The sequence below is a fragment of the Ambystoma mexicanum genome, chromosome 3q (assembly GCF_040938575.1).
Source record: "Ambystoma mexicanum isolate Mex_15411 chromosome 3q, UKY_AmexF1_1, whole genome shotgun sequence".
NCBI classification, from domain to species: Eukaryota; Metazoa; Chordata; class Amphibia; order Caudata; family Ambystomatidae; genus Ambystoma; species Ambystoma mexicanum.
The window spans coordinates 335,587,416-335,602,451 of record NC_090926.1 but is presented as its reverse complement, the minus strand read 5'-3'; the positions used below and the strand labels follow the sequence as shown (position 1 = coordinate 335,602,451).

General features: G+C 45.8%; 1 protein-coding gene across 2 annotated transcripts in view; it reads left to right on the top strand.

Moving 5' to 3' along the window:
* Positions 1-15,036, top strand: part of CYFIP2 (cytoplasmic FMR1 interacting protein 2) — a 279,833-nt gene that overhangs the window by 42,146 nt on the left and 222,651 nt on the right. For both annotated transcript variants that reach the window (XM_069653932.1, XM_069653931.1), the window contains exon 2: positions 5,116-5,281. In XM_069653932.1, coding sequence (XP_069510033.1) covers positions 5,165-5,281 — 117 coding nt within the window. In that variant the 5' untranslated portion in view covers positions 5,116-5,164. The remainder of the gene's footprint in view (positions 1-5,115; positions 5,282-15,036) is intronic.

Genomic DNA, 15,036 nt, shown 5'->3' with positions numbered 1-15,036 from the left:
GCACATAGTCTCCCTCTTTCACTGGTTTAGCTAGGAATGTTTCTGGGTTTAAAATTCTGCATCATACTACTTTTATTGCCGGATTTGAGATAATTACCTCGTATCCAGATGCTCTCTAGGTAGTCAACCTGCTTTTGGGTTTTTCGAGGATCGCAAAGAGGGCATGTTCCATGTAAAGTGTGGTGCTGCACCCCATTGTGATACTCACTGACCTTTCTACTGCGAATGCGGCATAAGCCATAGCTTGTTCGCATGGGTAATGTCCTCTCATCACTGTGTCTAGACATCCACTATAGTAAGCAATTGGCTTGTGTCCTAAGGTTGTCTTTTGCATGAGTACCGCAGTCATCACTACTCTGTTGGAGTGTGAGAACAAATAACATTTGCCATGATAATCAGAAATCCCTAACACTGGATCCGTGCATATGGCATTCTTTAGCTCCTCAAATGCTTCAGTCATTTTGTGTGTCCTTAATAGGTTACCGTCCCCTCTCTGTGCCTCATGAAGCCCACTTAATAGTGGCCTCATGTATGTACTGTAGTCAAATACCCAGGCTCTGCAATAATTACAAAGGCCCAAAGGTTGCTGCATTTCTCTCACTATCTTTCGCATTAGCGTCTTGAAGATCACCTTTGCCCTTTCTGGAATTACCCTCCGGCCTTCCTCTGTTATCAGAAAATGTGCAACTCTTCCTCTTGGCAATATTGTAATTTTGCTTTGTCTACCCTGTAACCCTCCTCTGCTAATACTGTCAATAAGTATACTGAGTCATTTCGTCACTGCTCTTCAGACTTGCTGCAAATCAGAATGTCATCTACATACTGAATGACCGTACTCTCCATCTGTATGTTGCTTAGGTCCATCTGGCGGACCTTAGTAAATATAAAGGGTGACTCACAGTACTCATGTGGTAATCTTGTGTGTTTCCACTTCTGGTTTCTATATAGAAATGAAGTCAAGTCCTGTGACTCTTCGTGAAGTGGTATAGAGAAGAAAGCATTCTTCAAATTTATTACCGTGAAATGGGTAGATTCCTGCAGTATGCTTCACAGAATTGTCGCTGGTTTGAGAACTAGCAGAAATTCTGCCTCAACAGGATGCAAATCCTGAATAAAACACTGCGATCCTGCTGGCGCCTTCTTCACCGGGAACAAAGCTGTGTTACAGTGTTATTCCGAAGGCACTAGAATACCTTGCTTCAATAACGTGGTGATCATCTCATAAACTCCCTTGTCTGCCTCTTTTGATAGGGGATATTGTCTTGCCCTTGCTAGGATAGCCCTTGGCTTGAGCTTTATTTTGACAGCTCCTAGCCCTTTTAACAGACCAACGTCACATGGACTGTTGGTCCATAGGATGCTTGGTACTCGCCTCAAGTCTTCCTCAAGAAATCGTGGTGGTGCCCTTTGCAACAAACTCATTCTCTGTGGCACCTCCCTATGTATTCTCACCCAATGTATTCGAAGTCTGTCTCCCATTCATCATTTACTTCAGCGCACCTATAGCTTCCATCTTTGTTCTTATGGCTTCCCATGTTAGTTGCAATTAAGCATGTGCAAGCTGGATATATGTATTCTTGGCATCTTGCTGTTTCTGCTTCAACAATATATATATATATATATATATATATATATATATATATATATATATATATATATATATATATATTTTTTTTTTTTTTTAAGTAAACCTGGATACCTTGTCTTTGTAAATATATGAAATGATATATTTTCCACACAGTTTTGTGTTTAAGGTGCTGCTTTGTAGAAGGTTTGTTTCATTTTCTTGGGTTATACACACCCGTTGTATGTATATATGGGGGGGTGGGGTTCTTAATGTCCCATGTGGTCAGCCGGCACGTGTTTCGACCTGTAGGCCCTTTTCAAGGCTATGTTTGTTCGGTCCGGTGCCCCCTGTGGGGTTCTTGTTTCATATGGGTGGTCCTGTATATACAGTGGCCTTCAGGCTGTGAGTCAGGTCGGAGTCACGGGGGCCACACTTGGACCTCCATCCTCAAATGCAAGGCTTTCCTCTGGACACAAATGCTTCTATGCTTTTGGTACAGGACACCTAGAAGCTGACTAGCACGCAGAGCTCAGGGTACATCTGACTGCACTCGTGATCACAACAGAAAATCTAATTTGCATTTTCCCTCTTTCCCCACTAACCCACCCCGCAAACCCCTATTTCGGACCCGCCAGGACACTGGGAGAACATGTAAATAGCAGCCTTGCATGGTATAAATCCCATAACATCAGTGGGGAACCTTTGGAACAATTTTCGAAATTCTCATCATCAGAGATTGTGCATTAGTGGGAGGTGTGTGTGCCTTTAGAAGTCATGGCATGCTGCAGATGGACCTGACCCCAAAGTACAGAAACATCATGGTTTCTATAGGGTTTTACAGAATGAGCCTCATACAGAAAGGTCAGTTATGATGCATTTAGTCAGTTACACTAACAGCAAACGTCCTACCTTTGGCCTAGCATGGCATGGCTTTGCAGCACCATCCAGGACCTGTACAATTCTGCTTGCATATCCACACGGTACACACCAGCCCCAGGGTTTGAAATTAAGGATCAGTGAGCAGGTGCTAAGACCATCTGCTGGGTGTCAGGCATCATGCAGTAGGCGGGGCTACCACTGTGGAATCAGGAGGGAGTACGCAGGACACAGCAAATATAAAATTCCCCTGCAGAGGCAACATTTTACTTTTTCCCCATTATGTGGAATCCACTATGTTTATATGTGTACTAGATGTGTCCTAATTCTTCTTTATTATCATTCTCAAATATTCACAGTTAATGTATACACATGTTTGTAAGGCACCAGTTGGCCTGGGAGCCAAATCTAGCTCCTGGTAACTTTTGGTTTCAAGATAACCAGGCTCTCCCAGGCTAGAAGCACAAGCTAAATAATAGCTCCCAGCTCCTATGAACCCTGTAACCTCTCTATTGGGCCTTTCCACATAACTCAATGGTTGCTGACTCAGCAACTCTCTTCCCACTTGCTTTCTCGTGCAGGTTCCCAGGCCGTTTACCCAATTTACGTTGCTGTGACATATACACTGGTAACAGCACAGTGATGGGGCTTAATTGGGCGTTCCTAAGCCCTGTACCAAGCAAGATGTAACAGACGCACAGCACGATGGGCTCATGTGCATGACAACCAATCAGCACTCATACTCCACCACTACCCCAATCACGTCTGCTAATTATGGAGGCATCCAAAAACATAGCTGTGGCTTAGCTCAGTCCATGGTTCATATATGTATCGGGCTCTACATAACATAAAACACTGTCAATTCCAACACTGCCCATCTGGGACCATAGGAGGCCTAGCCATGTCTGCACGAAGACCTGCTAGAATGAGCTAAAACAAACTCCTCAAACACTACCTAGAAGAAACTAGGACAGTGGTGGACCTTCACCTTCGATGGTGCATCTTTTAGGACTGACTAAAGCACTATGTACTCTCCTGGTCTGACTTATGAAAATCTGGCTGTTCATTTATGCCAGAGTTGACATTCACTGTTTATTTTTTATTTATAATTCCAGTGCCCACCCATATCCCATTTAACCCTCACTCAATCCCTCCCATCTAGCTACCTTCCCATTACTCCCCTGCATGGAATGATTAACCAGGAATGCTGCCACCAGCATCTTGATCGCCAGCATAAATGAACAGGTTTAAAGACCTAAAACACTTCTTGGCTGGAAAATGGCCTCCTTGAATGCACTAAAAGAGAAATCAGAAGAGTCTGCTTGATGCATGCCAGTCTCCTGACTTTGTTATAGAAAATAAGGTTGTAGTCAGAAACTGTGAGGGATGGGGATGATTTGCATACAATGCCTATGTTGATCCTTGCCCATGTAGATCACAGTGGCCAGATTAACAGATTTGACGTCAATCGAAGTTCACTGCTGAGTGGCATCTGGTTTTTGGAAAGTATCAAGGCATTGTGGGAATCCATTACTGCGGGATGTAATTTACTGTTCTCTACCTGACACAACTGCAGCCCCTAATGATTCGCTAGTAACCCACTGCTCCCATACTTTTCGTCACTGAGCCAAGGTATCTCCATTATGATTTGGGGGAAATCGCGTAAGTCCTTCCAGGAGTTATCTGGCATATTTTGTTTTTTAAGGAATCCTAAATACCTGGTAATAGCATGCACATATCCATATGGCTAACATGAGAGGGTGTCTGTAACTAGCACGTCTAGATTTTTATGAGCAAAATGCCTAGGCAGGGCATAGCAGCACTGCCAGAATTTGGGGGGGCAGGAGGGTTGAAATGTGTGTAAGAGCTTGCAGTCTCAGGGGAAAGGTTATTCCCTGGGTTAGGGCTTATTTTTGGTGTGGGATCTGTGCCATTGCTTTAAATCTCTGTGGTGGGGGTTAGTCTCCAGGGGTGCACTTTTGTACCCAACTTCATTATTAGATAAGGGTTAATGTTGTTACTCCCACACCTTGTATGAGAGTTGAGTCATCACTCTATGTCTCTGAGTAGTGTTGGTTTCATCACTCTATCTTAGGAAGGAATTAGGTCATCATCCACTGTCTCTGAGTGGGGTTTGCCATTACTCTGTCTCTGGCATGGTTCTGTGACAGAGGTCTTGGCCGTGGGGTCTAGTGAGCCGGGCTTTTGCCACGAGCCTCCACCTCTGCGGTAGGAATTTCTCTCACTTTCCTTCTCTCTGTGCTGCCTGTAAGATTGCTCCGAGTCTCTGGAGTCTATATCATTGCTCTTAGTTTCAGGGGCGGTGCTGTGTGTTTACGCTCACCTTCTTTGCGGAGGGGCTGGAGTTTGTGTTTTGCTGTAAGGAGTTGGCTTGGTGCCATTGGTCCCCATCTCCAGACGAAAAATGGCTCTTAGTCTTCTTGATGAGGCCTGCCTGTCTAAGCAAATGTGAAGTGTGTCATCATTCTCAGGATATGTGGGTGTAGCTGTGTTATCACAAGCCATTCTTAGAGATGTTGTCCATTTGATTGCTCTATGTCTCTGGGGTGAGGTGTACTCTTGGTCGCGGTGTATCTCAGGTGTGAGCTTTTTGTCATCGTCACATTTTGTTCATACTCAGAGGTGGGACTTGACATTTCCATGTTTTCCAGACCTTTGCTGCCCAGGGAGGTTGGAAGTGCAGAGGAGCACTCAGGAACCATGACCACCCATGTGACCTTGGAGGATGCGCTATCCAATGTGGACCTCCTGGAGGAACTGCCGCTACCAGACCAGCAGCCATGCATCGAGCCGCCACCCTCCTCGATCATGTACCAGGTAGGAACGGGTCTTTGGCTTCAGGGACTTGGGAGTGAAAAACACTCTACTCCTCGTAATGTCCTCATATCCGCTCCCACTTTGGCTACGTCATAAGCCGCACACTTTTTCCTTTGGCAGTCCATCCCTATTCAAGCATACAACTATCCCCACTTCCACTCTTTCAAGAAAATACTTTTCCTTGGAAGTGGCATGTGAATGTGGGGACACCATGAGGATCCCATACTTTATGGCCAAGAAGCGTGTATGTATGAATCCTCATGCCTGGAGTTGTAGTAGTGATCGACTAATCAGAGTAATGCACACGGCACCTCTGAGTAGTAGTCCTCGATGCTTCTGAGCGGCATGGCTAGATGGACGTGAGCAGCACCCCTGGCTGCCTTTGATTGATGCCTGCTTGCCTGTCAGTAAAGACTGATCGAAGCATTTGAATTGCGCTCCAAGTAACTTGTGAATAGCATTTCTTGATGTATGTGAGTAGGAACTTTTGGCTGCCTGCGAGTGTCATGACCGCCGGGCATACCTGAATGCATATTGGAAACACTACTTAGTGATTGGGTATTATGTCTGAATTGCCTTGGATCCATGTGAGATATGGCTCTGGTGGCACAGTAGGAACATGCTTGGACTTCTCTCAAGAAAGTGTTATGCACCCAGGAGTAGCATGCACACATGTCTGCAAAAATGGTTGGATGGCATTGAGTCTGGGGTGCCAGTGAGTAGCCTGCCTAGATGCAGGAGCATACCATTCCTGAATGAATGTAAGTAACACTCCTTGATCTAGGAGTGTTACTTACAACCATTCCTGAATGAATGTAAGTAACACTCCTTGATCTAGGAGTGGCCTGCTATAATTCCTGTTTGCTTTGCTTATGGAGACCTTTGGGATGCATTCCTAGTGCCTGAGAGTTGCATTCCTGGCTCCAGATAGCATGTCTATGAGCCAATAGCATCTCTATATGCCTGAGCATAGCATGCTGTAATGCCCGGGGGCGTGTCTCTATGCCGGTGAGTTGCATGTAAGGATTTCTGAGTAGTAGGAACACATAGATGCCTGAAGTCTTGGCAACACCCTACCCGTGTGCCTTGGGGCAGAGTTCCTGAGCACTGGCTGCATTGTGTGGTTAGTATGCATAGCCCCCACTGACACAGCTGCTTCCTCTAGTGCCCTATGGGTAGGGCGCTGTTTGCTGCAGGTGCATCCAGTTGCATGAGTGCTCACGTTCCCATTCCTCTGCATAAACCCTTTGCCATGGTTCACCGCTCTTCAGTCACCTCGTTTGTGTCTATCACGCACTCCACCCGACTGATGTAATGCTATCTGAGCCTTGACGTTTCATACCACAGAGTCAGGTGTGACTGTGAACAGGGCAATGTCGTTCTTATTCTGACATCCTGTGCGGTTTCAGCAACTCTGCCTTTCTTAAAGCACCCATGGTTCTGAAATAGTTCAATTTCAGTGTTGGAACGTGACATTACAGTGTGTCTGTATTTGTGTCAAGAGTGTAAAAGTCATGTGCGCCAACGCTATACAACTATGTGACAGTGCTCTGTGTCTTCATTTGTATCTTAGTGTAGCAATGCTGTGTGTTAGCATATGTGTCAATGTATCAGAGAGGTGTGTGGCAGCATTAGTACAATGGTATAGAAGTGCAAAATTGCAGCCTTTGCATTACTGCATACAAGTGCAATGTGTCAGCAATGTGTCAGCATTTGCATCATTATATACAGGGTTTTGAAATTAAGATGAGATGAGCAGGAGCTAAAACTAGCTCCTGGGTGTCAAACCTCACCCTGTAGGAAGGAGCTACTGCTGAGGAGCGAGTACACACAGCACTGTGGGGCTAGTACACACAGCACTGCAATCAAACTCCCACATGAGATGCACACTTTAACCTTTTGCCGATTATGTATGAAGCATTATATTTAAATGTGTCCTAATTCAAAAACACGAATGTCACATATGTATGTTTGTAAGGCACTAGCTGGCCTTGGGAGCCACAGTAGCACCTGGTAACTGGTAACTGTTGGCTTTAAACTACCCAGGCTCTCCTAGGGTAGAAGCAGGAGCTAACTAGCTCCCACCAATTTCAAACCATGATAAAGCTGTTATGTGTGTCAGCATTTGTATTTGAGGGGGGATTTCGCCCTCATATGTCACAGTTCTCGACTCCTTTGTGTCCTCAGGACCTGATGTTATTATTTTCTATTTTATTTGTTGGGTATTTGTAATGCGCCTATACAGCAAAAGGTTTTTGAAGGTGCAACAAGACACAAGAGCGGTGTGGGACAGGGGTGAAGAAAAAAAAAACAGCCCTACTAGGGCTTGTGTCATTCAGATCGTGCAAGTACAGCAACAAGAAGTGAAGGGCAGAGGTGAGGGGAGAAGTGCCGGTTAGGGCGGAAGGGCCCCAGGGTTATGCGAGTGCCAAAGGGAGGTCAGGTGGACAAGTCAGGGGAATGCAGAGGGATGCAGGGGAAAGAAGGTCCACATGCTAAGTGTGATGGACAGGCTGGAAGGGCTCAAAGGGGTGCAGGCCTAGCGAGGCTAGTGCAGGGGAAGGTAGCCCAGAAGGGCAAGTGCAGGTTAGTGGGGGGGTAGGTAAATGGAGACCAAGTGCAGGGGTAGACTGGTCGAGGAGGGCCTGGTGCCCTCTAAGAATCTGAAGGAACCAGGCCGCCAGTCAAAAAGAGGGTGAGGGGGACATTAGCAGGGGAGGGAGAGAGAGAAGGAGGAAGAGAAAACGAGGGCCTCGAGAAGCTTCTGAAACTTAAGGAGATGCAGCTCAAGTCTAACAGGGCTAGGGAGGCCATTCCAGAGGGAGGCATCCGCTGAGGGGAGGGTCTACCCCCCACTCTCTGCTTGGAAAAGCATCTGATCTGCAGAGAGTTGGAGCTAGAAGACTGAAGGGAGAGTTGGCTGTAGCAGAGTCCCAGGCTCCAGAAAGCCTTGTGGATGATGCAGAAGGTCTTGAACTTGATCCTCGCAGCTACCAGGAGCCAGTGGAGAGATTTTAGGGCTGGAGAGGTGTGGTCCCTATGTTTGAAGCCAAGGATAAGTCTCACAGTCCTATTCTGGATTACTTGATGGGGCGAAGGGAGGAGGAAGAGGATGTTTCAGCAGTCCAGCCCGGAGAGGACCAGAGCTCAGGAGACATTGAGTTTCTGGGGGAAGGTGAGGAAAGAGAGAGTGCCTCTTAGGAGGTGCAGCTGAAAATTGGCCTTTTTTGCAAGGTCTGTGAGGAGAGAAGGAGAGAGCAGAGGCGAAGATGACACTAGGGTTTTTTGCCTCACAGGAGGGTAAGGGTGGGGGGCCCATGGATGGTGGCCAGAGTGTAGGAGGGAAGGAGGGAGTGTGGTCCCAATGAGAAGGATCTCAGTCTTACTGGCATTAAAGCAGAGATCGTTAGCAGTGCACCATGACTAAATAGTAGACAGACAGTCAGGAATGAGAGAGGAGGAAGAGGACGCAGTGGAGGAAAGCTTGAAGGAGGGCTGCTTGTCATCCACATAACACTGGAAGTTAGGAAAGAAGGTGGAGATCAAAGGGGGTAGAGGGGCAAGGTAGATGTTGAAAAGTCATGGTGAGAGGATAGAGCCCTGAGGGACACCACAGGTGGAGAGTGAGATGGAGGAGAGAAAACGGCCAAGTTGAACCTGGAAAGTTTGGTCAGAGAGGAAGGAGGTCAACCAGCCCAGCGTCAGGTCTGTGATGCCAAGGGTATCACAGAGCCAATTTCAAGGGTGGCATGATTTACTGTATCAAAGGTAGAGGAACAGTTAAGAAGGATGAGAACGGAAGGAGAGTTGAAATCAAGATTGGAGAGCAAGTCTTCACGGGTGTTCAGGAGTCCAGATTCCATGCCTCTGGCTGCTTTGAAGCCATACTGGTGGTCGTGGAGACAACCAACATATTCACTGTGGTGGATAAGCTGGGATATGGCAAGCTTCTACAAGAGTTTGCACAGGAAGGGGGTAATGGAGATAGGGTGGTAGTTAGCCAGACAGGAGGGGTCAGTATAAGATTTTTTGAGGAGAGGGTGAACAAGGGAGTGCTTGCGGAGTAGCGGGAAGGATCCAGTGGCAAAGGGATCATTGCATAAATCAGACAAGGCTGGAGCAAGGGAGCCAATGTTGTCCTTCATGGTCCTGGAGGAGTAGGGTAGCACCTGGTCAGATGAGACTTTCATAGAGCGGACTTGTCTAGAGAACTCCTCAGGTGATATGAGAGAGAAAGAGGAGAGAAGGAGGGAAAGGGTGAGGAGGACCAGGGGAGGCCTGATACCCGGTGAGGGAGAAGGAAGTGGTGTAGAGGCGAGGGAGGACAGGATGTCCTGAGATTTATTAATGAAATGATAGGCCAGTGCATTATGCAAGGCAAGGCAGAGGAGAAATGGAGCCTACAGTAAGATTGGCAAGTTCCTTGCAGATTTTGAAAAGTTCAGCCATGTTGTTAGTTGCCCCAGAGATGCGGGCTTGGATATAGGCCCTCTTCCTCGAGCGGATGGATGGTCTGTATTGCATTTGGAGCAGGCGGTAGGCCAGTCTGTTCGAGGAAGTGCTTGAAGGCTGCCTCTTCCGCTCAGCAGATCTGTACTTGCGTTTCAGAGAGGCCAGGTCGGATTCATACCAGGAGTTTCACTTGGAGGCAGGCTTCATGTGGATCCTCATGACAAGGGTAAGGATGTCCAGAGTGTTGGAGATGGAGATTTGAAGATTAGTAAGGGCTGTGTCAGTGTGAGAGTCAGTGACAGAAGTAGGAGGGGGAATGAAGGTGGCAGCAAAAGCAGCCACTGGCACTTGCTTCATTGGTCGAATGATGGAGAAGGAGACTGGCAGTGCGGGTGGGAGCTTAGCCGGGGGACCCAGGAGGTCCAGGTGAGAGGACAGAAGAGCATGATCAGACCAGGAGAGAGGTGTAGTGAGAGGGTTGGAGATGGAGATGTCTGCTGTGATGAGAGCATCCAAGGTGTGTCTGGCTGAGTGCGCCCGCCAGGCCAGAGGGAAGAATGGAGAGGGAAAGAGAGTCACAGAGGTTGCGGAAGAGTCTAGAGGCCACTTCAGGAGAGGTAAGGTCAATATTGAAGTCTCTGAGGAGTAGAATCTTGGAGGTGGAGGCCAGGAGAGAAGAGGTGAGGACAGACTGTATTATAAGTGCAGATACACTTTTGCTGCTCTGGTCCAGCAGATAAAAAGGGAGCTACGAGCTTTGGTTAGAAATACAATCGCTGTGGGCAAGTCCACTTGTTTTTTGGAAATTAAGAAACTAAAATTAAACTTCTAAAATTGGGTACATAGCCATTGAGCAACAATGCCGGAGTAAGATGAAAAGTCCATGCTCAAGCCAATAGTCTATAAAAAAAACGGGGAGGTTTGGAAAATAATTCAGAGTGATGGCTCATCACAGGAGGCCTTGCAAATAAACCCTGTGTTAGAAGAGGCATAGGAGTCTCACTTCTCCCTTATTCTTTCTTAAATTCAGTGGGCGGGGAAGGTTAACCATTATCCTACTGCAGACGAATGGTCTCTGGTTATTGAGAAGGAGGACATAATTTTTTTAAACCAAATATTTCTCAAATCCTTAAGAATAAGAAGGTACCCACTTCATGGAAATTGGCTATAGTCATCCCTATGTTTGAAAAAGGGCACTGGACCTGCCCTAAAAACTATCTACCCATTGCCTTACTTGATGCCCTTGGAAAGATTTTTGCAGCTTTGGTATTAGTGAGATTGAATGAATGGGTAAAGGATACTTTTAAATTCGAAATACAGCAGACAAAGTTTGTTAAGAGAGTTGGTACCGGATTAAATGGCTTCATTTTAAACCTTTTAAGAAGAGAGTCTTTGCTACTGGTACTGGAATATATCTTGTTTTTATAGATTTAGCCTTGGCTTTAAAGAGCTTTTATGGAGGAAGCCCTCTGCCTGGAATTATCCAGCCTTTTTGTTAACTATTTTAGCGGATCTTTATAGATGTACATCTTTACAAGTTAGATTAAACCAGCAGGTGAAACTGTCTAAAAGCATCCCAACATTTAGAGGGCTTAAACAAGGGTGCAAACTTGCCCTGGCACTGGCATTTAGCAAGGGTGTATACTTGCCCCGGTCCTTTTTTAATTTAATTATTCTAGATTTAAAGACGCATTGGAGGAAGTACACACTCCCTGCCCCACCGCATAAATGGGTGACCGATCCATTGGCTTTTAAATGCAGACGATCTTGTTCTCCTGGATCGAACGCCCATTGGCCTCCAAATGCAGTTGGATGTGCTGCAGATTTATGCCAAGCGGAATAGCCTCATGGTTAATGTTGCAAAAACTAACATCATGGTGCTTAACGCAACAAGGGCTCAGAGGAAATGGAATTGCAGTTGGTGGCTGTATAAATCCCTTGTTTTAAGAGTTGGCACATTCCCAGCGCTGACCAATGGGCCGGCTCTCGCCGGATCTGAGATCTGGCATCAGATGTGTAGCCGGATTTCGGGATCTGGCCAGCCTCAATGCCAAATAGCCCATCACAAACTAAAGGGCTTTTGAAAGAAAGAAAGAAAAAAAATGAAAAAAGCGCTTTCCGCACAACTCTAGGGAGTGGGGGGCGAAGCACACAGCAGATTGGTGCCATGAGCACTCTTCTGGCTCCGCCCCCTAACTATGTCACAGGCAGCATGAGCCAAGGCAGACCCTCAGCGATCCTGAGGGCTCGCCTATGTGACCTAAGCTGCTCTGTGTGAGCGCACTGTGAACACAGAGCCTGTGTGCAGAGTCCGCTCGCACAGAGCAGCTTAGATCCCCTTAGATCTCCCTCCGAATTATTTCCATTTCCACCACTGCACATTCCGATATCTAGGTTTTATTTTGAATGAAAGTGGGAAAGAGCGTGCAAACGTCAGCATGCCTAGTGCTAAAGCAGGAGCATTAGCCCCTCAAGGGTCAGCATTGCATCATAGATTTGGACGGTTTTCCATATTCTTAGTACTCCAATTCTATAAAATGAAGGTGGTCCCTACTTTGCAGAAACTATGCTTAACATGCCTGCGATGTTATGGGTTGTCCTTGAGGGTCTTTTTTGGGAGAAAGTACTGGGCATTCCGAGACGTTTTCCCATCCAAATATTACATTTTGAGTTAGGCTTACTCTCTTTACAGGTTGTGGCCCAATTGAAAAAAATTGCTTTTTATAGGAAGTGTCTGCCTGCAGATATCAATTCTCTGTTCAGCATTATGAAGGATGCATTGCTTTCAAAAAGCGGCAGTCTAATTCTAGCTTGGGAAAATAATTGTGTGTATTAAATTGGGGATTCAGATATTCGTATAGATTTGTGATTCGGAAACCCATTTGAAGCCAAAGAGACATTTTGGATCCTTGATTGGATTAGAACTCAGGATTTATTTTGCAATTATACATCTTTTGTGAATCTGGGAGGTGAAACAAAGGCTCTTAACCAGCTTCCCAATTATTTGAGGCAGTTCCCAAATGCTGAATTTAGAAATGTGTTTTTAAGAAATCGTTTTAACTTACTCCCAATGAGAGAGGGTATAGGCCGACTTTCCAAGCTGGACAAGAGTCTAGTGGCTATAGATTCTGCCATAGTCCATCAGAGCTGGAAAGATTTATCAACGTCCTGTTCGGTAACAGTATGTAACAGCACTGGTTGCAATCATTTCCCTGAGTTCAGTATCAGGTTGTGTGTCAATGTAAATATAGTAGTGTGTGTCAACATCTGCATCACTATATTCAACAAATGACATTTCATAAACCCTGGGTCAGTGTCCAAATGGGACATTCAGGCCAACTCTGTATTGCAATCAATACAGAGAAAGACTTGCAGCAAGTGTGTACCCTCACTCAAATTGTATTCTCTCTGTACCTGGCATATCTCCTGGTATCACTTACAGCTTTTAGAGCATTGCCTTCAAAGCTAGTGGCAAACTCTCTTGTATGCTGTCAACGCCATTATCTGGATCAGACGCTACTGGGCTACCATGTGTTAGAACATCATTTGCAGTGTACTGCAAAGCTATAAAAAAAATATTAATCTTGTAAATTTTCTCTTGGTGCTCAACAAATTCTTAGTTTCTTTCTTTAAGAAATCAAGGATCACGTAGAAGAATATAAATATATTGGCATAGTTTTTTATTATAATTTGTGTAGCAAGAATCAAATCCACTCTCTCAAAAAGCCTGCTCTAATACCTGGGAAGGGTCTCATTCACTCCATTGGAGCACAGGGCCTAGTGTTTGAAGCTAATCCCCCCACCCCATCTCCTATACGGTGCAGGATGTATTCCCTTCACATTTTCATGCAATATTGGGCTTAGCTGTAACCAAACATTGGAAGTCCGCCTCATTATGAGTTTGGCTGTGTGGTCAAAAACAGTTGTGACCACTGCATTACTGCCACATTATTACACTGATTAACTATGGGTTTGGAGGTAATGTGGAGGAAAAACCTCCACCAAAATGCTGTAGGTAATTGCGACACCTTACCACCAAAAAAGAATCATTTTGGCAGAATTACCATCAGCTGTAATTCCGCAGAAATCCCCATGTAGTCCTATGGATTCCATAAATGGGGACTAACGCTGCCATACTGACACACTGGCGGTAATTCTGCTGGACCAAGTGTCAGTAATAGTAAATCTGTTGTGGTGTTTACCGGTGGTATTTACCACCAAGATACCATCAAACTCATAATAAGGTCCTTGTTCTGCTGAGGTGCACCCCAAAACAAGATCTCAGACTAACGTTGGGGCTCCCAAGTCTGGTCCATAAGGGAGTTGTCAAAATACTGAGATGCTGCCCTCAAATTCCCCTGTACTTAATGATGGGATTGTCACAGAGAGCTACATACAGGATTATGAGTATTGTCTCTGAACAAACACCTGGATGGCATTTGTCAGATAGCAAAGCCAGGGGTCATGCTGTGTCATCTAGATGAATTATCAGAACTTAATGTATGCTGGTTTATCTTTAAAGCTAATTGTTAAGTAGAAAGCCCACCTTTGTCCTGAGTAAATAGGCTCCTATATTTAGCTGGCTTTTCTATATTTTTTCACTTTCTTTTTTGCTCACAACCAGGCTTAGGCCTGACCGAGGGTGTGGCACTGTTTTTATGTGCCTTGTCTTAAGAGCCTTTATGACTCCTAAGAAAGGGGAACCCCAAATGTGCCCCATAGTTTCCCAGAGCGGGTGCACCTTCTTTGTTAGTCATGTGGCTAGGCTGGCGGTGGATATTTCACCTTGTAGTATGGTTTCACATGATGGAATCCGTTATGCCTGCTGGGTCGTTTTTCACCCCTCCATTTCACCTCACAGTGTTTGTTTACCTCAAAGACCTGAAGGGTTACGGTACTATCCCTTGTTTCTGTTTGTATTTGTGAAATTAAGTGGCCATCTTGGGCCACTGGATGCCTGTATCCCAAGACTGGGGCTGTAGTCATCGTGAAACCAGTTATGTCTGGCATTTGCATATGCCTGACTTGGGTAGTCTGGATTTAGTCCTTTTTGTGAGTGACCCCTCTAGAATGCATGGATGTGCTTGGAGGGAAAGGTCTGCCATTGGCTGACCAGCCTTCTGTTTGAATGATTCTTTGTGTGTGATTGGGTGCTGTGTTCACTCGCTACTTCCCAGGGATTATAAAAGCAGACCCACTCACCTTGCCTACTGCTGGAACTCTGGACCTGCCCTCTGGAAGTCCTGCTGCTGGAGGAAGGACCAAAGCACTGCACCGGCATCCTCAGACGCTCTTAAGAAACT